This window comes from Camelina sativa, chromosome 20 (assembly GCF_000633955.1).
Source record: "Camelina sativa cultivar DH55 chromosome 20, Cs, whole genome shotgun sequence".
NCBI lineage: Eukaryota > Viridiplantae > Streptophyta > Magnoliopsida > Brassicales > Brassicaceae > Camelina > Camelina sativa.
In genome coordinates, this window is record NC_025704.1 from 21,375,598 (window position 1) to 21,399,869 (window position 24,272).

At 38.2% G+C, this 24,272-nt stretch overlaps 3 protein-coding genes across 3 annotated transcripts; 1 reads left to right on the forward strand and 2 right to left on the reverse strand.

Moving 5' to 3' along the window:
* Positions 3,433–6,778, forward strand: LOC109124771 (protein ACCUMULATION AND REPLICATION OF CHLOROPLASTS 6, chloroplastic; the record flags this gene model as incomplete). The annotated part of the gene is given in 6 exon segments (XM_010495884.2): positions 3,433–3,979; positions 4,080–4,304; positions 4,412–4,672; positions 4,755–5,745; positions 6,098–6,231; positions 6,336–6,778. Coding segments are annotated over 6 exon segments (2,403 nt in total). The 3' UTR covers positions 6,627–6,778.
* LOC104771367 (kinesin-like protein KIN-7J) lies at positions 6,876–11,723 on the reverse strand. The gene is made up of 12 exons (XM_010495883.1): positions 11,458–11,723; positions 11,277–11,366; positions 11,092–11,192; positions 10,859–10,972; positions 10,683–10,764; positions 10,543–10,610; positions 10,401–10,463; positions 10,187–10,311; positions 9,767–10,103; positions 7,699–9,663; positions 7,340–7,620; positions 6,876–7,250 (listed from the first exon to the last, which is right to left on the reverse strand). The coding sequence occupies exons 1-12, from the start codon at positions 11,630–11,632 to the stop codon at positions 6,908–6,910; spliced, it is 3,744 nt and encodes a 1,247-aa protein (XP_010494185.1). The 5' UTR covers positions 11,633–11,723; the 3' UTR covers positions 6,876–6,907.
* Positions 13,351–14,115, reverse strand: LOC104771369 (dirigent protein 2-like). Its single transcript, XM_010495885.1, has one exon. It carries the CDS (start codon positions 14,067–14,069, stop codon positions 13,512–13,514), a length of 558 nt encoding a protein of 185 aa, XP_010494187.1. The 5' UTR covers positions 14,070–14,115; the 3' UTR covers positions 13,351–13,511.

Sequence of the window (24,272 nt, forward strand, 5' to 3'; positions counted from 1 at the left end):
TTTTAAAAAAATAACTTATTATTGCAACATCAACGTATGAAGGGTTTACATAAGCAGTTAATTAGAAAATCTATAATACAATAAATGTATTGGAAACAATATCAGTCAATGATAAGATTGGATCCTCAAAAGCAAGAAACAACATCTTCATAATTCATAAAAAATAAACGCCACAATTATACACATCTGAACGAAATGGTATAAACATATAGTGTATAAATAAAAGTGACGGCAAAGCCCGTATATGCCTAACTAGAATTGGACCCGTGCTACAGCACGGATTGAAATCTTTTCGTTTATAATTTAATTTTGTTTAAAGTGTTGTATTTTCAAATTTTATTTTGTAAAAATGATCATGTTTGTTGTTTGTCTTTTTTTTTATAACATGTGTGGTGATATGTTTAGAAACCCAAATTATATGCATCAGGCTGTTGTCCAGGACATTATTGCATTAGAATCTATAAAGACATGTTTTATTATAATACACGATTAATGCAATTTACCCTTCACCTCATAAGAGTCACGAAGCTCTGATATTGTTCTCCATAGAAGCAGATTTGCCATTTCATCCGTTATTTTCCGGGAATGAAATTTCGGTTTAGGTCCCAACATGAATAAGGCAATACCATCCGCAGGTAACCTGAGATATATTCCATTACTGTTTCTGCTTATCTAATGAAACGAACTGATATTTTAAGGGTCTCAAATTGCTTACATATTTTTGAAATCCACTGCCTCTGGTATGTCAGGGTTAAACCATACATCAAATGCATCAAAAGAAGTAGCCACACTCCTCACACCTATTTCAAAATCCACATAAAAGAGTATGATCAATTGAAGGGACATTTAATGTGTGTATTACTAACCTTTAAAGATGTAAGTATTACTAACCTTTATACTCTACTACTTTGCCCCATCGAATTAAACAAATGACCATCCCACCAACAAATTCTTTAGATATCTCTTTCACTTGGTCGGTCCATTTTCCCCAAACAGTACAGTTGAGGATGTTATTCCTGTATTCGAATTTCAAACAGATTTGCATTGTAATGTGATGTAGAGCTTTACGTAATTTTTTAATATGGCTATAGTAGAAAATAATGAATTGACTTACTCAACATCTCGTAATTGGAAATCAAGCTTTTTCCTTGGGGTTCCATTGACATCGAGAAGCTCTACGTCTCTCACGTTCACCAACTGTCCAATAACATCTACATTTACAAAATCGAATATTACTTTTTAAACAAATCAAATAAAAACATTAGAATAATAGCTAAGTAAACAATAAGTAAGGTTTACTTACCGACCAAATAATTTAGATCTAAGGTATTGTGGTTAATTTTGTTAAAGTTAACCAAATCAAGCCATATATTATTGGACATAGGATCTGAAGGGGAAACCTCTGTTGTATACAAAAAATTAATTTTGTAAGGATTTTTTGTTGACCGATATTGTCCAGTGACTTTACTGACTGAAAATTCCTCAATCACTTTCCAATCCCCTTTTGTGAGATGTTTCCTAAATTTTGAAACACCCTCTTTCTTCACTGCTGCTTGAATCTTGTTACCCTATAGTAAGAAGTATCAAATATATAAGCTTTTTTTTTCATAATATTGCATACTACTCTCAAAGAATCACGTTATACTAATAAATAATTAGGATCATGCTGAAACACAATACTTACATCTTCATCCGAGAGAACCATTTCAAATGACATACCAACATCCTTGGAATAGTGTGTCCAAGTATGCAGTATTTTAGCTCTAATACACCATGAATTCTTGTAGGGTTTGAGATTGTTTAGCATGGTAAACTGAGAAAGTATTGTCATTTTTCGGTTTGAGATTGTTTAGCAAGATTTTATTCCATTTTATGATACTGAGTATATTTTATTCCCTTACTAAGTTGTTTATCGTTTGAAATAACTGAGTATATTTTATCTCCTTTACTAACTTGTTTATCATTTATTATCTTATCATTTATTATCTTATGAAGAGTATAGGGTCAATGTATATCCTATATATAACCTATTTTTATGCATTTGTAACCATTTATATTTTTTATAAAGTCTACCAAAAAGAAGTTGTGTACTTCCCTTTTATTAAAAGGGGGATTAAAACGAAATAATACAAAAGAGAAAACGAAAAAAGACAAAAAAAAAAACAATAAAGTGCCAACTACACCACAACCCACGCGTTGCGTAGGGAAGCACCTAGTTTTTTAGAAAAGTAATGTTTCTTTTATAAACGACTTTTCAATTAAACAAATAGAGAACCAAATAAAACAAATTTTTTTTTAGTAATTTGGCATCAAGTGAAATCAATCTTGGTACCTTTGACACAAGTCTCATTTTATTTAACTACCAGACCATTTCTAGTTCTCAGAATAGATGGCGGAACTAAATTATCTTTAAATCTTTGAGAGATAAGTAAAAAAGAGAGAAAATATAAGATCAGACCTAGTAACCTGCACGTTTATCCGAATAACATATGGGTAAACATTTTTACCCCTTTTGAGAATCAATTAATTTGCCATGTTTCCAATAACATTGTGATGTAATTTTTTAGAAAAGTAATTTTTATTTTATAAACGACTTTTTAATTAATAGTAGGGATTTATCATTTTCTGTATGTTTATATATAGTTTTTTGGAATTAGATTTTTTTCCTGAATATTTCTTAATAATATATTAAATTATTATTTATGAGAAAATAAAATAAATGATTATTTATATAAAACATCTGCTACAACACAATATAGAAAACATAAAATAATGTGTAAAACATACTATAATATGTAATTTGAATTTAAAATATTACCAAACGAAAAACCATCATATTCAATATATTGTTAATATAAATTTGATAATTATGCTACATATACAATTATTATTTCATATTTATAATATCTTGCAAATTATTATTCATAAATCACAATTTAAAATCCGAGTACCTCACAATTTTTTAAATTTGAATATGTTGACATTCTTCAACCATGAAATACTATGAAAATATTTCACGAGAAATCATTACAAATTAAATTTAATCGTAAATTTGAAAATAATTTATACAATGCAATACTGTAGTACTGATTTTTATTCCCCCTTTTTTTTTTTCTTTTTGGTTCAAAATTGTATAGTTGGCCATTTCCAATTACTATACAACAAAAGTTAAAAAGTGCATATTATTCAAATTTTTTAACAAAAGTGTCTACTTTTTTTTTTTTCAACTATTGAGCCAGAGCAGGCCAGTCCATTAGCCTAATCCTAAAAGTGTCTACTTTTATAATTACTTTTCAAAATAGGTCTAATACGGACTCCACAATTAAAATTTCACCATTTCCTATAAAAAAATTAATAATCATAAACAAAAGTACCATAAACCCTAAACGACCGACCCCTCTTTCTTCGGTATATGAAAACAAACAAACAAAGAAAATGAAATTTCGTAATTAGAGAGAGGACCCAAAAAGACTCTCCCATGGAAGCTCTGAGTCACGTCGGCATTGGCCTCTTCCCATTCCAATTATGTAGACTACCACCGGCGACGACGAAGCTCCGGCGTAGCCATAACACCTCCACTACTACTACTACTATCTGTTCCGCCAGCAAATGGGCCGACCGTCTTCTCTCCGACTTCAATTTCTCCTCCGATTCTTCCTCCTCCGTCGCCACCGCCACTCTCGTCTCTCCGCCACCATCTATTGATCGTCCCGAACGACACGTTCCCATTCCCATCGATTTCTACCAGGTATTGGGAGCTCAAACGCATTTCTTAACTGATGGAATCAGAAGAGCATTCGAAGCTAGGGTTTCGAAACCGCCTCAATTTGGTTTTAGTGACGACGCTTTGATCAGCCGGAGACAGATTCTTCAAGCTGCTTGTGAAACTCTGTCGAATCCTCGGTCTAGAAGAGAGTACAATGAAGGTCTTGTTGATGATGAGGAAGCTACAGTCATCACCGAGGTTCCTTGGGAAAAGGTAATTTCTATTCAATTTGGAATTAATCTTTCTCTGTTTTGATTCCTTAAGTGGATAAAGGAAACAACTTTATCATGTTCTCTTTGGATATCTACTGAAGGTTCCTGGTGCTCTCTGTGTATTGCAAGAAGCTGGTGAGACTGAGGTTGTTCTTCGAGTAGGAGAAGCTCTGCTTAAGGAGAGGTTGCCTAAGTCGTTTAAGCAAGATGTTGTTTTAGTTATGGCGCTTGCGTTTCTAGATATCTCTAGGGAGGCCATGGCATTGGATCCACCTGATTTTATTACTGGTTATGAGTTCGTTGAGGAAGCTCTGAAGCTTTTACAGGTAATTTTACTTGTTTTTGGATAGTGTGATGAATTTGGGTGCGTTAGTTTTCGGGGGAGTTATAAGAACTCACTTTGATTGATGCTTTGTTCTTGAGTTTTGTGTAGGAGGAAGGAGCAAGTAGCCTTGCACCAGATTTACGTGCACAAATTGATGAGACTTTGGAAGAGATCACTCCACGTTATGTATTGGAGCTTCTTGGCTTACCGCTTGGTGATGAGTACGCAGAAAAAAGAGTAAATGGTTTAAGAGGTGTACGCAATATTTTGTGGTCTGTTGGAGGAGGTGGAGCATCAGCACTTGTTGGGGGTTTAACCCGTGAAAAGTTTATGAATGAGGCTTTTTTACGAATGACAGCTGTTGAGCAGGTGTACAATTCGATACCTTTTCTTCTTTCTTTATAACGACTCAACTAAGTTCCCCATTCTAATATATGTCCTTGGGTTGTAGGTTGATCTTTTTGTAGCTACTCCGAGCAATATTCCAGCCGAGTCATTTGAAGTTTATGAAGTTGCACTTGCGCTTGTGGCTCAAGCTTTTATAGGTAAGAAGCCACGCCTGTTACAGGATGCTGATAGACAATTCGAGCAACTTCAGCAGGCTAAAGTAATGGCTATGGAGATTCCTGCGATGTTGTATGATACACGGAATAATTGGGAGATAGACTTTGGTCTGGAAAGGGGACTCTGTGCGCTGCTTTTAGGCAAAGTTGATGAATGCCGTACTTGGTTGGGCTTAGACAGTGAGGATTCACAATATAGGAATCCAGCTATTGTGGAGTTTGTATTCGAAAATTCAAATCGTGATGACAATGATGATCTCCCTGGACTCTGCAAATTGTTGGAAACCTGGTTGGCAGGGGTTGTCTTTCCTAAGTTCAGAGACACCAAAGATAAAAATTTTAAACTTGGGGACTATTATGATGATCCCATGGTTTTGAGTTACTTGGAAAGAGTGGAGGTAGTTCAGGGTTCTCCTTTAGCTGCTGCTGCAGCAATGGCAAGGATGGGAGCCGAGCATGTGAAAGCTAGTGCTTTGCAGGCACTGCAGAAAGTTTTTCCTTCTCGCTATGCAGATAGAACCTCAGATGAACCCAAGGATGCGCAGGAGACGGTGTATAGTGTAGATCTTGTTGGCAACAACGTAGGCCATGATGGTGAGCCTGCTGTCTTTATTACAGAAAACGAAAGACCCTCTGAGAACGTTGATACATACGATTATGTAGTTCAAGGTGGGGTCTCAAAGAGTAGCACTGATGCAGTTACTGTTGATAAGTCCATTGCCGATATGGTAAAAGAGGCAAGTGTGAAGATCCTAGCTGCTGGTGTGGCTATTGGAATGATTTTACTATTCACCCAGAAGTATTTGCCTCTAAGAAGCAGCTCATCTTTTCAACGCAAGGATATGGCTTCTTCTATGGAATCTGACATTGCTACCATAGGTATGGTTAGACGATGCAGTTTTCATTTAAGTTCATTACTCAAAATAATAATGTTTTGTGAGCTTAGAACATAGTTCCCAAGATAATTGAGTTGCCCCTGGAGTTTTTCAAAACTATTCCAATTTCTTGACAAGAAAGAAAGTTATTCATTTACTTACACACGTCCCAAATGTAGTACCGAGATTAACAAGTTACTGCTTGAATTTTTTGATGAAACTGTAGACAGAAATGTCTATTTCACTATCAATATATCTGTTTACAGAAATGTCTATTTCACTATCAATATATCTGTTTAGGATAACGTAGGATCACATATCTTACTGTGGCTTTGTACAATTTTTTTCTAATTTAGGGGCAGCGAGAACTGAGGATTCAGAAGCACTTCCCAGAATGGATGCTAGGACTGCAGAGAGTATAGTCTCCAAGTGGCAGAAGATCAAGTCTCAGGCTTTTGGGCATGATCACCGCATAGAAATGTTGCCAGAGGTAAGGGAATAGATCCGCAATTCAATCGATGATGCGAAAGCTGTTGACCTGGTTGTAGTGTTTGGAACTTGCCTGGTGCCTTTTATGATTCTGGTTATTTATAGGTTTTGGATGGGCGAATGATGAAGATATGGACTGACAGAGCAGCTGAAACTGCGCAGCTTGGGTTGGTTTATGATTATACACTGTTGAAACTGTCTGTTGACAGTGTGACAGTCTCAGCAGATGGAACCCGTGCTCTGGTGGAAGCAACTCTGGAGGAGTCTGCTTGTCTATCTGATTTGGTTCATCCAGAAAACAATGCCACAGATGTCAGAACCTACACAACAAGATACGAAGTCTTCTGGTCCAAGTCAGGGTGGAAAATCACTGAGGGCTCTGTTCTTGCATCATAATATGCTATATAGCATACTTAAGCTTGCAATATTCTCTTTGTTTTGTAAATTTTCTCTCTAAGTTAGTGTTTATAAATGAACACAAAAAAAGTAACGTTATTGGCACATCCTCATCCTTGATCTATTCTATAACATGAGTGATAAAATATGAATTCTTTCGCAATCAGGTACAAATTATGTCCGGAACTTTGACTTATCTTACATGCAAGCCTTTCACAATATAAGGATCAGTTTGGAGACTCCTGTCTGGTTTATGTAGAATAAACGTGTGCTACTTATCATCAGGTCAAACGTGCTCTAGAGAAGGATTTGGTAAATCTCCAGCCAGATGTTTTTACGTTCTCGGTTCTAGGTAACAAGCTGAGGCCAAACATTTCCTTTGGCATTCGACTTGGCTCAACAAATCCAAGCAGCTTAGCCACAAGAGAAGCACTCTCTTTTATGTGTTCCATGTCTTGGGTGTTGGTCCACAATTTGTTCGCCACCTGCAGGCTTCTCTGCTTTGAGTTCACCTCCACACCCCATTTTTGGTAAAGTTCTATTCTTTGGCTCCATGGAAACTTCTTTGGTATTTGTTTGGAAAGCCATTCCTTTTCGCGTGTGAGCGCCTTCACTGTTTGTATCCTGATTAGAAACCAAAGGAACTGGTTAGCATAATATGGCTAAATGATTGATATTGATGAGACTTGTTGAAAAAATGTTCCAGGAAAAACCTTGATGCTTCCATGTCATTAGACATCGTCTGCTTCAGAAAAGAGAGCCTTCTAAGTTCAACTTCCATATAAACATAGTCAGAAGGATCGCCTTTGAAGAGCAAGAAGAAGTAGGTTCTATGAACCAATGGTACATTGCACACTCCCCAAAGCTCAATTATTTGCCTTCGTTGTCTCTCGAAGTCTGAAGAATTGGTTGAATGTTGTCCATTAGATGCTATCTGTAGTTTCTCCAGGGAAGCCGCTGTAAAATCTGTTTCCTTAGGTTTTTCTTCTTCAACCTGCATTTGGTGATCATCCGAACTGTTGAGAAACGACACAAAATTTTGTCTCCCTTAGAAAAGAATTTTTTGACTTACCAAATCATCAGCCTGCTCTCTCTCTGATTGATTATTGGTGGCATCTGTGGTTCCCTCATTTATATCCTGAGGATGTGGCAATGCATTCTTGTTTCCTCTAATGCTATATGTAGGGCTTTCCGGTCTGATCTCCATATTTTGGGTTCTTGTGGGGGCATATGAAATCCCAAAATCTAGATCCGGTGTTGAGTCAATTGAGTGGTGCTGCTTTGCCATTTCTTCAAGCCCTGCTACAAATTCATGGAAGCTATTGCCTGTCTCAGGATCATAGTCTTTCAGGCTACGCGCATCAATGGAGGTTGAACTCCCTGAATCAAAGGAAACGCTCGAAGTGTTGGAAGTCTTGCTTATTGGTCTTCCAGGAGACGCTTTTAGCTCCATCATCCTCCAGGTAGGTGATGTGTTATTATTAACTTCCAAATTCTCAAACCAATGAGGAGACCTAACACTCAAGAGATTCTCTCTGCAACTTCGGCTTCTTTTGGTAGTAAAATATTCTGGACTCCTAAGTTCTCTTCTAAAGGATGGTGACTGTTGTTGTTCTGCTGTGTGCATGCTCATAAGGTATTCAATCTTCTTCTGCATCTCCTTAACTTTTTCTTTCAAAGCCATATAAGACGTGTTGTTGTCAATATCATCTGTCCCAATATTTTTGCAGACAGATGATTCGTTGTAATCTCTGTTGGTGTCTTGATGCAGTTCTCTCTCCCACTTATCTCCAGATGTCACATCCTCATCTAACTTAGCATCATCGGGTGTTAACTCCACTTCGACTGTCTCTTCTGATTGCTTCTTCGTAGGGAGTGAATTCAATTCACAGTCTTCCTTTGATTGTTGTTCTGACAGAGCATTTTCTTCTTTATTTGAGCACTGCTCAGCTTGCGTTGTGGAAGGACTCATTTCCCTTTCTGCTTTCTTCATTTGTTCGTCTTCTTTTACCAATTCTTGTGATTCTTGAGCTTCAACTGATGAGTCCATCTCCAAATCCGAGTTCTTTATATTTAACTCATATGTCTCAGGCTTAGCGTCTAGACACAACTCTACATCTATAGTTATCAAGGATAAGTCAACATTTTCCTTTCCTGCAGATGTGCTAATTTTCATGTCTTCATCCTCTGCTTTCTCATTACCCATAGAAGAGTTATAGCTTCGTTCGTATTCCAGAGCTGATAAAGGTTCTTCCATTTCTGTAGGTGTGCTAATTTCCACGTCTTCATTCTTTTCTTTCTCATTACCCATAGAAGAGTTATAGCTTTGTTCGTATCCCAGAGCTGATATAGTTTCTTCCTTCTCTGGAGGTGTGCTTATATCCATGTCTTCATTCTCAGCTTTCTCATTACCCGTAGAAGAGTTATAGCTTTGTTCCAGAGCTGATAAGGGTTCTTCCTTTTCTGTAGGTGTGCTACTTTCCACGTCTTCATTCTCGGCTTTCTCATTACCCATAGAGTTATAGCTTTCTCCGTAATCTAGAGTTGGTAATGTTTCTTCCTTCCTAGGTGAGAGAACTTCAGAGATAGCTTTCTTATCAACTATGTCGTCTAATGAGACATGGCTTTTGACTGCTGATGGTTGTCCACTACTCAGCTCAGCTTCAGGTTCAATGCATCTAACTTCTTTGCACACATCTTCCAGTTTCTCGTCAGTTATTTGAACCATCTCCTCCCAGCCATCGTACATGTTATGTCTCGGAAATTGAGGCGTATTATCATCAAGCAGGAAATCATCTTCAGTATTTTCCAAAAACTCAAAGTTCCTCTTGGTTAAGTTATTGATGATACTAGGTTCTCCAAGATCTGTTAAATCATAGCTTCTTCTTCGGAGATCAGCATCAAAATCCATGGAGCTAAACATGGATTGTTCATCCATCCTAGAAGACCGCTCTTCTGCTGATGATTTAAGTAAATTCTCCACCTGGGATTGAGCTACATCACGTTGCCATTTTAATTCTTTCATTTGTTCCTCCATCTGCAGTTTTTGGTCAGAAGTTTCAAGAATTAAATAGATTTCTTAGTGGGAAAAGGAGAGCAATGTATTATATTAAAGAAGCATTCAAAGAGAGTGGAATCACTTTTGCAATCACTTCCTCTTTCTGTTTCAGCAAAGAGTAGAAGTCAGAGTCTCCAGAAGCAGATCCTAGATTCTTCAACTCATTCTCCATTCGAGCCAGTTCTTTTTGCAATTGCCTCACCAAAGCCTTCTCAGATACAACTAGATTGACCTGAGCATTTGTTGTCACCTCTTTAGCGCAGATTGCAAAGAGAAGGGTGTTTCTCGACTGTTCAACATGACTACGTGCAGGGCTCATTGTGCATATGATAGCTGTTCTCGCATTTCCTCCCAAAGAGTTCTGAAGGATCCGAGTAAGCTTTGAGTCTCGAAACGGTATGTGCCCGTTTTTACCTTTACTGCACTTCGAAATAATTACACTGTCTGTTAAAATACCACTATTTTTGTAGAAGAGGATTTTGCTAATGACATATAACCGAACCTTAGTTTGCGGATGACTGTTCCAAGAGTAAGTAAACTCCTGTTTATATGACAACCTTCTTTCAATCTTGTACCAGCAGATAAAGTCTGAGAGGCACGTTCACTTCCAGCCAGATCAACGAAGCACTTGAGAAGCAAAGAATAAAAAAATATTGTCATCAGAGAAAGAAAAAGGTTAAAATATCAGTCAATCTAAAACAATAATTGTACAATACCACAGACGCTGCAAGAGTGCTGGAGTTGTCAGGAGAATATTCTCGACCAGTGCTTTCTATTGTCTGCAGGAAATGCATCGTTTAGCATAGCGAGAATGAAAAGTTGGAACCAAAGGAAAAGGGATGGATTGATTAAGAGTACCAGCCGGAGTATTTGATGTGATCTTGAGCTTGTTTCATTCAAAGAAGTTTCTCCAATCTTCCTCTGAGCTGCAACAACACTGGTACATTAGTTAACGTTCAACTTAATTGAAATATTAGTAAGCCTGGCGTGTTACTTACTCTCACAGACTGTAAGAAGTTCCTCTAGATGTGTTCTGTCTTGGATGGTCTCCTCAATAAGTTTCTCAACGACGGTTCCTCTCTGGTAAAGCAAGCGGATGGAGATGAGTGAGTCTAACAAAATATGATAGATTGAGTAGCATAGTATCAAAAGTCAAAACACAAGTGATGTGTACCTCTGGATCATCGAGAAGCCTCAGTGGATTATTATCCCCACTTAGGAGATCCCTTACAGCTTCATTGTAGATCTCGATTGCAGAGAATTTGAGAGTGAATTCACGTTCTGTATGCTGAAGAAAATGAAAAAAAAAAAAAAAAAGAGTGTTTGTTTTATGGTACTTATGTAGGAAGAACTACGAGACGGAGAGAAATATAGATCATATCAATGCCGCAGGGTTTTTGTTCAAACCTTTTGAATGTAACAAAAAATGTCATCCATTGCAAATTCAGTGATGCCACTCATTGTGTATGTCTTCCCACTACTTGTCTGTCCATATGCGAAAATGCTTGCTGCAAAACCAAATGTGTCGTCAAACCAAATTCATTGTTACAAAGAAAAGTTAGATTGAAATATTCAAGGTTGTGTTTCATTACAATTGATTCCATCGAGAACACAAAGAGCAACCTCCTTGGCTCCATCTTCATAGACTTGTTTCGTGGGGGAACTGAATCCAAACACTTTATCTGTAAAAAAAATCCAAAACTTGTTTTCTTAGCATCATTATATTTATTCCACAATGCTTAATTTAGCTTTGAATATTTCTGAACATCCTACCAAATGTATATGTGGAGGGGAAGAGAGATCTCTCAGGCAAATTATTGTTGCATATTATTGTTGTGTTGTTTACACATTCCCAATCGCATATATCATTCCTCGCCTTCTCCTTCTCGTTCTGCGGTCTTACCCTTACCGAAACCAATATCTTCTCCCCCTTTCCGCTACTAGCCATTTTATAACGTCCCTCTCTTTCTTCAATACATTCCTACCGGAAAATGCAACAACAATTGGAACCCCTTCCTTGAGAGGGAGAGAGACAAAAGGTTTAGATTGAGAAGAAAATTTGATTTAAGAAAAACAAGAGTCAGGTAAAATCTGTAACTAGAAGAAAAACGAGTCAGGTAAAATCCCAAAATAGGTGAAAAGGCTTTTATTGGGGATTCTTCTTCCTCAAACAAACATCTATATATTCTCTAAAACCTAAAATAAGAATGTCTACAGATTGTACCCTTTTACTCTTCCGCTAACGGTACAAATCTATGACCTGTCGTAGCTCTTAACACAAATTAATCGCCACGAAGATCAAAATACAGATTAGACAAAATTGTATCCAGTCAAAATACTGAAAACAATTCTTATAACATGGCCTTGTCAAACACACAACTGAAAACGTTGGTGTCATCATTATTCTATCTCTCTATTGTTCTTCTACTTATAGTTTGACATTATTCCACAAGCATACCCTAAGTGCGATTATTATTACCTCTATAAGTTATATAACACGTTAACAGAATGTTCATGTTAAAATCCGTACCGGTATATAACGATATATTATATATAGATACAAAAATTACGAATGCAACTGTTGTGTAGATACTGAATTAAATTTAGATGATAAGATTTCGAATGTATACCTGAATATATATTTTGCAGCGAAACGATTCAAAAACGATTCGAGGTTATGTTAGCCCTTTAATTTTTGTACTTATACCGGTATCCACAACGCACACAAGTAGTAATTCGTCACACAGTGTCCCTCTCTTTCAGGAGATTTAGGGTTTTAAGTGTTTACTTGTCACACAAGAAACATATAGAGCTCACAATATTACGGCTCTGGTATGAGTTTTATCTTTTAGAACTCTCTGTTCTCGTCTATTTATATTTTCTCTATGTATCTGAATCCATGAGATCATATCTGTATATATATACACGCATGTAACCCTAGCTAGACTTACCCGGGTTAATGTGGAATGGGCTTTTCCAATTTCAAATTGGATTGGAACGTTTCCTCTTTGTTTTCTTTGATTTGAAATTTATATAAAATTTTAAGGTATCTATAAGATATTTACAAGGTATAAGATATTTACAAAGTGAACCAGATAGAAAATCAAAATTGCATCAAACAAAATTTATATAAAATTTTTAAGGTATCTATAAGATATTTACAAGGTATAAGATATTTATAAGGTTTTTATTTATTAGATATTTATCAGGAATTTATGGTTTTACACACATATAAATGTATTTTGTGTATGAGTCTATTATGGTTGATCTTATTTTTCTGGTTAAATTAGCGGTATGAGTTTTATTCGCACATGTATTTTTGATAAAATTTTAAAGAGAAATATTTTTGAAAAGTGGTTTCAAAAAATGACTATTTTTTAAGTTTCTGTAAAACAAATTATATTTTGATCCAATGTACCTAAGTTTTTGACGTATGTTCATCTAATATTAGTGATAGACATCAAGACTCAAAAATTTTAATTGATATCTAACAAAACATTGTAACCACTTATATTATATGTCATATTTCTAATCGTTTACTCACTTAGAAAATTTCCAATCGTTTACTCATTCACCAATATCTACATCTTATATGTCCCGTACGGACCCTTAGTAAGAACAGAAATTTCCAATTACTACCAGACACTCAAACACACATCTCAATTCTCGACATATTCAAACTACTACACCTTTTAAACTTGGAACAACACAACAAAGACAGAACAAGTTATCAAAAAGACCCAAAACGATATATATAAGAAAACCAAAGTGAAACAAATTATTTTCGAAATACAGTAAACAGCAAATATCCGATCCCAAATATATAACTAATGCCAAATGAAGACATTATACTCGACCACGGCATCTTGATCAACAAGCTTATAAGTCTGGGCCTGTGCATAGCCTCTAGCAAACCTGAAAGCGCCGGTTCCGCCGATGATCGGCATCTCTCTCAACTTCGTCATTATTGCATTCCGTCCATACATCGCGAGGGTGCTTCCGTTGAACTGTCCTTCCGTGAAAGCCAAGTTAAATACCATTGTGAAGATTAAGTCTTTCAAGGCCGTCGATGCGTACATCCCCTGAGCTCTCCCCACTTCCTTCGAGCTCGGGTCGGGTCCCTCAGTCAAGGGATCATCAGCGATCATAATCACGCCAAATTTGATGGCAGAGGAGTTTGTTCCGGGAGCTTCAGCCACTCTGATCGCGGTAGGTTTGTCACCGGAGATGACGTCATGGAAATAAAAGTGGAGGTGGGTGAATTTCTCCGGCTTATAGCCTTGATATGGCGTCGTTGTCGCGTACGCTTCGGATTCTGTAACGGTTACGGCAAGAAGAAAAATAGTTAAGAAGGGAGAAAGAAGAAGTAGAAAACGTTTAGCCATGTTCGTTTTTTGTATCTACAAAGGTAAAAACATATGATACTTGAGGCTGTTGTATATGGGAATGTGATTTATTTATACACAAAACAAGATCAGTACGCAACTATGGGTTTATATAACATTTGTGTATATGTCGTTTCCAGATTGGTGACAACAACATGTCCGTTGACGAGGAAGTAAACTAGGTTGTTCGATTTATAAACAACTAGATACTTCCACTTGTACAAATCTTGATATTATAAAAATATGTAAAGAATAAGGTATATACAAGCAAATAAGAACGTTCCCGCAATAAAAAAAGACAGATAAGAATTTTTTTGTTTTAGTCAAAGATAGATAAGAATAAAAACAAGATTCTGCATTGTGACATTCTACATAAATTCCATAAAAAATAAAAAAATAATAATCGATTGTACTCACACATGAATGAAGATGTGAGACTAGTTGTATAAGTGGGTTTTTGTTAGAAAACAAAATGAGAAAAATGAAATTACGAGATATAATGCTTGTCTCGTGGTTCAAAGAATTTTTCAAAGATCTGAAATTGATTATGAGACTTCTATGTTATGGATGCAAGAATATTTAGATTTTTAATGAGTTTGATGGCCAGCAAGGCGGCAAGCATCTAAAGATGTATCTAATGGGTCGTTACATCATATTTATATGAATCATTATATATTGATATCTAGCTATATATGTACGAGAGTTTCAGATGGGTTTAATATACAAGAAGTACTGAAAGATAAATCTAATATACAGAGTTTAAATATATCGAGGAGGGGAAGTGTAATACCCCAGAGTTTGACCTAGTGTGCAAACAAAAAGTCGAGATGTGCGACCGAGACTTGGAAAATTTTCCGAAAGAAAAAATTTGATGGAGCCATGGGTAGATCATGCATTGCCCGAAGTATTGCTCGAGGAAAAATGGTTGGATTGATTTTTATATCAAACCATGAGAGAGTTACTGTCAAGTCTGGAGAAAGGAAGGACCGGCTATTAGTGGCAATAGGCAGTAAGGTTATGTGAAGATAATATGCATTCGGTCAAAGGACATGATCGAAACAATTATCAGAAGAGTCAACACTTGGTTGATAGGCTATCGAGAGCATCGACGTTAGTTTGATCAAGGACAAAATCAAAAAATTATTGAGTGGTATCAACGAGCTATCAAGTTTAGTCAAGAGGTACATTTTGATCGAGGGAAAGATCAAGTTCACCAAGGAATGAATATTCAGAGTTTATGGTTAAGAGAAGTGACTAGTTTCTATAGAGAAAACTACCTTTACCAAATAAGAGTTGTTTTGACCGAGACAAGCGAGCGATGATCGAATGGGCTTGGATACGGAGACAACAAGGTTAAGTAAGTGGTTAATGACACACTACATTACATGAGTTTAGTCGTAAAAATTGGTCGAAGAACCCTCGGTTCAGATTTGGCCGAGAAGCTGCTTTGTCGTGGAGATGTTTGTGGTGTAAGTAGGTGTGCCACCAGATTGGAGTGTGTCGTCCTTATGATGCAACACGTTTGATTGAGAATGTCGTGTGTGCTGAGCGCAAGTTGGCACAAGTTTGAGTTTGGATAAGGATAAGCTTGAAACTAGATAAGCTTTTGGATAAAGCTTATCTTCCACCTCTTGCTTGCCTTAGCTTGGGTGCTAAGTATCCTCCCCCTATATAAGGCCACAAAATCTAGCTTAATTCATTAGCTTTCCACACCAAAATCCCACCTTAGACTAGTTAGACCATTAGTTAGTTCGAGAAGCTAATGGGAACGAGTCGGGTAGAATTTGCTCGAGTCGAGAGTCGTGGTCGGGCAGCCGGTAAATAAGTTCTGCCCTTAGTCTTTTTTATTTTAAGAATATTTTTCTAAGTTTTTGGTTCTGTCTGAAGCTTAGATCCATCGTTGGTATGCATTGGAGAGAGCTAGTCAGATTGAGATCAATAGACGGGCAAGGGTAGAATGTCATTCTCTTAACATTAAGGCTAAGGTGAGTACCAAAGCATGTGTAGTAGCACATGAATGAGTTTTTATCTGGTGTATGAGTTTAGGCTTGAGGTTGCATGTTTATACGTAGAGTATATTATGCATAAAAGTTAAATATGTGTTTCTACGTGAGATCATGTTGATTGTTTGGTTTAGATCTTGCATTCTTGCTTGATTTATTTTGAGATTGTGATGTTTGTGTGAGGCCATCTTTATAGGGAGAACATGAGGGGTGTTCTTAGCCCATTAAAATTATAAATATAAAGAATAGTGGCAGAAAAACACCAAGATCAGTTCTTGATGTAGAACTGATCTTGGTCCAGTTCTAAGCTGACGTGGCAAGCTGTGAAAGGATACAATTTTTTTCAGACAATTTTTCATAAATTAAAAGAGGATTTGATTGAGAATATATGGAATAAATTTGGATATTAAACTATGTATTAATTAAATAAAATGTTTGTGTGCTTTAATTAAGTAATATGTTTTTTTTTTATCTTTAATGTTTTTTTGTTTCATAAAACTTTGGTATTATATTTTGAATTTTATTAAAAGTTTTATAAGTTTGCAATTTAAATGTTATTTTTAAAGTTTTTATAAATGTAATATGTTTAAGATTATTGTATTATTAAATCTTATGATCTTAAACATGTTCTCCCAATAACAAACTTCTTAACAAAAAATCTAAACTAATGATCTTACATTATTTTCATAATATTTTTACTCTAATAACACCAAAAAGTGTTCCCCCAATAAAGATGCCCTGAGGTTTAGGAACTATACTTAGTATGGTTCTGATATCTATTGTCTTATGTGAGAATGTAATTATTGTAATTGCTAATGCGGTAATTGTTAAGGTTAGGCTTAATGTTAGTATAGCCGATATGCTGCTTGTTTGTTCATGGTTAGTAATAGGTAATTATTAGCATCATAAGCTAGCATTGAGTCTGTGGTTGTTGGTTGCCGCATAGTTTTTTTTAATTATGCAAGCATCTTGATTGTCTGATTGATGGTTGATTGTTATTAGTTAATCTTGTTGTTGCTCGATTAACTTGTGTGTGAGGAGATTGTATTACAAGTAGTAATGTATTACATTAGGCTCGTAATAGTAGAATGGTGTTAGTCATTTATATGGCTAGTGTGCAGCGAGATCGTGATTGTCCCAACAGCTCGGAGCGGTTCGTTACCACCGGGCACCACTTGACAAAGTAGTAAATTTTACCGTAAAGGAGTGAGTCCCTTGTACACGGTTTGGGGGGAAGGGATGTGATCCTTCTAGCCTTTGTGGCTAAGGGTCGGAAGACATTGCCTTGTGAGAAATAAGACTCACATTATTAGTAAAGGCCTTAAAGTTTGGTACTGAGTGGTGTGATGGATGTGGTGCCATGTCGTTTGTGTTAGTTAGCTTTTGTTGTGAGTAATCTGTATTGAGTATTGAAACAACCCGACCCATTTTTTATTTATAATAAATACAATATATTATTAAGCATCCCATACTACTTAATTAAACCAATCCAAACCACAATTCGTCATTAAACCAACAACAACCAATATGCACAGCGGAAACATACCAACAATACAAACAAACATATCATAAATACAATACACATTCCTAACCATTCTATCCAACAACCTAGCATAATTCTATCCAAGGTTCCAACATAAATAATATAACCAACAACACACAAACGAGACCCTAGATCATCCTCCTCTTCATCGCCATGATTCCACGTCACATACCTGCACACCACACACAACAATTGAGATGCGTAAGTATATCACAAATACTTAGTGAGGCAATCCTCCCATCTACTAGGCTATACACACAAAAAAAACTGAGATTCAAATGTTAAGCAACACAAACAACACAACAAACCAGGAAAACAAGCGACAAACAAGTTGGTGTCGACCGACACCAAAGTGGTGTCGATCGACACTGACTCCTACTTGGTGTCGATCTACACCGATCCCTCAGACACGTTCTACTCAAAGCCGATCATCGAATCTCCGTCTCCAACCATCTCCAATCCATCCCAAACTCACCCAAAAGCTTCAGAAACCTATGAGAACCATAACACAACCACCACAAGCAAGAACAACACCACAAACAACATAGAACAAGCAAAACATAAGAGATCTGAAGCTTAGATCAGCCATGGTCATGCACTCACCTCTTTTGCAGGAAGATTTTGACTCAACAACAACGAATCCAACCCTTAGAAGCCATCTCCTTTGTTCCTAGCACAAGATCTCCTCTCTACAAGAACAGATCTCACCAACCCAGCATACAATCTCCAAAATCTCCCAAGAACACTCTCTCTTCTCTCTAGAAACGGCAAAACAATTCTTTCCACGACCTAGGTCGAGTTATGCCTTTAAATACCTTGGTTTGGAGATTCCACTTACGCCAAACCGCTCCAATTCGACAATTAAAACAATCTGGTCAAACCAGAAATTGATGGTGTCGATCGACACTACCCTGGTGTCGATCGACACCCATCCCCAAAAATCCACAATTTTGGTTCGCGGATGTTATGACTCTCCCCCACCAACAAAAGATTCGTCCTCGAATCTGTAAAACACCGCTACTCGACCGCAAAAGTCATCCAACCACCTTCGCAACGGTTCGCACCACCCAACCATCCAGTCTACCGCTACCAGAATTTTTTTTGCTTCATAATCAGTTTATGCATGTATTCCGACCCCACCTGTCAACACCATCCCGATCCCACTGGTCAACACCTTCCCGACCCCGTTGGTCTACATAATCTGGACCCCACTGGTCCACACAATCCTGACCCCACCGGTCAAAAAAGGTCTTGACCCCACTGGTCAACATTAAACCCGAGATTAAACCACCATCAACCCCGACATCCACATTCAATCATTATGCTTAATCACATGCCATAGACATCATTTGCTCCCAACTCATCCACTCTTAGGTAAACACCTTTAAACCATACCAATCTCACTCTCAGACAACCGTCCTCGAGCCATGCTGCCTCACTCTTGGGTCGTCACCCTTGAGATCTCGGTATCAAGGGAACCACCATCCCCTCAGGAGAACCACCATTTCCCAGGAGAACCACCATCTCCTCTGCCGCTCTCGGGGCCCACCATCCCTCAAGCCATTGGTATATGGGGGAACCACCATCCCCTCAGGAGAACCACCATCTCCTTATGAGTTGTTCAGGACCCACCGTCTCTAGAGAAAACAAGTCTTGACGTCTCTAAGCACCTCCCGACACTCTCGTGGTCCACGTAAGGCAACACGATGCCGTACTAACAACCATATACTTCTTTCCAGATACCACCATGACCACCACCTGGTCACACTAGAATACCCTATCCTCAAGGTATTTTCTATACACTTTCCAAAAATAGTAAAGTTCTTACTCCCATAAAAACTTTACATTTTTAAAAACCTTCTATTTATGGAAACTTACTATTTATAGAAACCTTCTATTTATGGAAACTTTCCATTTATAGAATTCCCGAGCTAATTACTTTCCACATGACACACGAGTCAAAAATTCCAGAAAAAAACTCATCTTAATAAAACCTCAAAGTGCAACAATCGTTCGTGGTATCCAAAATAATGAAAAACAAAACAACTGACAAAATAAAAACAAGCTCCGGATCTCTTACTCGGTCCTCTCGTCATCCTAGTCGTGCAAATTCATGGTGTTCCTCCTGTCTGCGCTCCCGGCTGTACCTCTGGTTGAGCTACTGCCACCGCCAACGGCTGCAGCTTAGGACAATGACACTTTACATGCCCCACTCCCCACAGTGAAAGCACACTTGAAGATCCCTCTACGGCCCATCCCTCTTGGGACAAGTTGCTAGCTTGTGGTCCCTGCTCCCACATCCAAAGCATCCTCGACCGCCCTGGCTCACCCCTGAAGTACCCTCTAATTTCCTCTTTTGTCCCTGCTTCGGTTGATCTCACTCGACTGAACTGCTGAACTAACAGTACGTCACTGTCTATGCCCGGATATCCTCCTCAATCTCTTCTGCAGTCTAAACCAAATCTGAACGCGTGACATAACTCCATCCTCTACAATGAACCCTCAGATTCTCACGAAGATCCCTCATAAACCTCCTGACCTGAGCCTCCTCGGACTCCATCGCCCGACCCCCATGTGATTGAAGTCGACTGAACTCTAAGTCCAACTTCCGCACTGACCGAGCCCCCTGAGATAACTGAAGGAACTGCACCTCTAACCGGTCTAATGCCTCCTTAGGAAAATACTTGCGGTTGAACTCCACCAAAGTGGTGTCGATCGACACTGACTCCTACTTGGTGTCGACCGACACCCACCTGGTGTCGATCTACACCGACCCCGCAGATACGTTCTGCTCGAAGCCGATCATCAAATCTCCGTCTCCAACCATCTCCAATCCGTCCCAAACTCACCCAAAAGCTTTAGAAACCTATCAGAACCATAACACAACCACCACAAGCAAGAACAACACCACAAACATTATAGAACAAGCAAAACATAANATTACTTTCCACATGACACACGAGTCAAAAATTCCAGAAAAAAACTCATCTTAATAAAACCTCAAAGTGCAACAATCGTTCGTGGTATCCAAAATAATGAAAAACAAAACAACTGACAAAATAAAAACAAGCTCCGGATCTCTTACTCGGTCCTCTCGTCATCCTAGTCGTGCAAATTCATGGTGTTCCTCCTGTCTGCGCTCCCGGCTGTACCTCTGGTTGAGCTACTGCCACCGCCAACGGCTGCAGCTTAGGACAATGACACTTTACATGCCCCACTCCCCACAGTGAAAGCACACTTGAAGATCCCTCTACGGCCCATCCCTCTTGGGACAAGTTGCTAGCTTGTGGTCCCTGCTCCCACATCCAAAGCATCCTCGACCGCCCTGGCTCACCCCTGAAGTACCCTCTAATTTCCTCTTTTGTCCCTGCTTCGGTTGATCTCACTCGACTGAACTGCTGAACTAACAGTACGTCACTGTCTATGCCCGGATATCCTCCTCAATCTCTTCTGCAGTCTAAACCAAATCTGAACGCGTGACATAACTCCATCCTCTACAATGAACCCTCAGATTCTCACGAAGATCCCTCATAAACCTCCTGACCTGAGCCTCCTCGGACTCCATCGCCCGACCCCCATGTGATTGAAGTCGACTGAACTCTAAGTCCAACTTCCGCACTGACCGAGCCCCCTGAGATAACTGAAGGAACTGCACCTCTAACCGGTCTAATGCCTCCTTAGGAAAATACTTGCGGTTGAACTCCACCAAAGTGGTGTCGATCGACACTGACTCCTACTTGGTGTCGACCGACACCCACCTGGTGTCGATCTACACCGACCCCGCAGATACGTTCTGCTCGAAGCCGATCATCAAATCTCCGTCTCCAACCATCTCCAATCCGTCCCAAACTCACCCAAAAGCTTTAGAAACCTATCAGAACCATAACACAACCACCACAAGCAAGAACAACACCACAAACATTATAGAACAAGCAAAACATAAGAGATCTCAGGCTTAGATCAGCCATGGTCATGCACTCACCTCTTTTGCAGGAAGATTCTGACTCAACAACGACAAATCCAACCCTTAGAAGCCTTCTCCTTTGTTCTTAGCACAAGATCTCCTCTCCACAGGAACAGATCTCACCAACAGCTTAGAATCTCCAAAATCTCCCAAGAACACTCTCTCTTCTCTCTTTTCTCTCTAGAAATGACAAAAAACACTTCTTTCCACGACCTAGGTCGAGTTCTGCCTTTAAATACATTGGTTTGGAGATTCCACTTAAACAAAACCGCTCCAATTCGACAATTAAAACAATCTGGTCAAACCATAAATTGCTGGTGTTGATCGACACTACCCTTGTGTCGATCGACACCCATCCCAAAATCCACAATTTTGGTTCGCGGATGTTACAAGTATGATTGCTTGTTTAAGCATTGTTGTGTGTTGTGTGCATTGTTGCCTGTTAGGGATTGGGAGGGTTGTTTGTTAGAAAACTAGACTGACAGAGTAATCTTAGATTACTCAAGATTCTACTTTTGTCTTACAGGTAACCGTAGTTGGGAGACCTTTGGGAAAAACACGAGCACTAGACACTAGTGTAGAGTTCGTTGCCTTTGTAAAGATATATTTAAAATGTATATCATATGACTCGATTTGGGCATTAGGCCTTGGCTAACTAAACGCGTATGTATTTTAAGATTAATAAAATGAGTTTTCTTAAAAAGCCTTGTGTTCTGTTTGATATTAGTCTTGTACGGACTAACACAACTCGCTAAAATGATACGGGTTGAAAAGCTTTAGTCCATCTTCGAGAGGAACGATACCCGCAAATGGACTGACTAAGGTATTAGATTCGTTATAATAACTTTAGTTGGATCGTCTAATAATTATTCTAAATTTCCATAAAAACCATATAAACTATTCGCTTTTGTAGTTTAAACCAATCTAAACTTAAACTAAAAATTAAATAAAAATGACAATTAAATAAGATTTTAAGCCGACCATTTCCGGCCGAGTTTGCTCACTGGATACTTCTCCGGTGATCTCTTGTTTGTGTTTGAGGCAGAGCCGGTCTTCAGCATCTCCTCTGTTGGTTCGTATTTCCCCAAGAGCAAGCAGAATTTGAGAGAACGACATTAAATCTTTCCCCCTTCATGGGAGAATTGTATGAGAGGGTTCTCGTTTTAACGTCACAATGTATGGTGACTATCTCCTCTTCGGTTGATGATTTTTTGTTGAATTCTTTTTTTATCACGGGCCTGCTTGTGATAGTTAGGTTCGATATTCCTCATGGGCTCTATCAAGCTTTTTCGAGCTTGTGTCTCGATCTTTGTTTCAATTTGCTTTAATCTTCAAGATTGTAATTTGGGTATATCCAAATTGTGATCATCATTCATGTATCTTTGTAGTTTGATTTAAGGAATTTGGTGCAAAAAAACAAAAATTAAGCTAAACGGTTTTTTTTCTTTTTCTTTTCCATATGAGGGTTAAAAGTTAAAACTCTTTGTATCAATAATTTTTAATTATTTTTGTTTGCTTTCCAATTGGTAAAAAGGTTAGTAGTTAGGTAAATTTGAACAACAATTATGTCTACAGTAAACCAATCAATTCAAAATTTACTTTATCATTTCCCTTTCTCAGTTTACATGGAGTGTCCTGTATGTATGTATGATACATTACTCATTAAAATTCAAATTATCAACTCAATAAATTTTTTTATTATTATTATTATAATTTTTTTTTTTAATAAAAAAAAACCAAATTGTATTAATGGGTCTTCCCAAGATTAGGTAAGGCCTTGGAAGCATACAGATTAAAGCAGTTACAAAATGAGAAAAACGAAAATCGGTCCATTAACAAAAACGAACTCTTCTTATGTTGAATGAAACGTGGCCTGAAGCAACCGATCAGAATAGTTATCCCGATAGCAGGCTCTACGGTGATGGTCCCTTGCCTAGCCACACAACACTCATAGCTAACTTTCGTTTCCATATCTAGGGACCTTCACTATCTCAGAGGAAAGACCCAGAGCCGTCGCTAACTTGTAGGAGGCCACAATCAAAGAAAAAAAATGGGCTTAATTTCTTATTAAGTGTGTTAAAAAACGGAAAAAAGAGAAAAATGAACACTCAAACGGTTCGAACTCATGACATATGACTCCTCAACACTACTTATACCACCAGACCAAAGATATATTTGACAAGAAAAGGCCGAATTTTCTTTATATTTTAGAGGGCCACAATCTGATGCTTCATCAGCCTGGCCTTTCGGCCGGCTCTGGAAAGACCCAACCAACCAATCCGGAGTAAATCCAAAATACGATGATCTCAAGCTCCCTGGATGCTCAAGCGAGACAGACTAAAAGATCGGAACCCGCAACCGCCTACTAAGATCCAAAGGATCTAGAACTGACCTTCGGAAAGCTTCTAGCGTCTTATACCAAGAGCATTCACCTCGGTTCTCCTCACCATCCAAAAGAATCCACACCACATCGAATGGAGGAATCCCTTAGCACCGCTACCGGGGAAGGATCTTTGCTCACCCCTGCCTCCTTGAATACTCCAAGACCTACATGAAGCGCCGCCCGCCTTACCTAACAAATGACAACAAACCAACCACAAAGCACCAGCTCAGATGGAGTGAGAGAAGACAAATCTGATGCAAGTGCATCAAACCACCACCGGAGATCTCTAAGGATAACCCCCCCCCCCCCC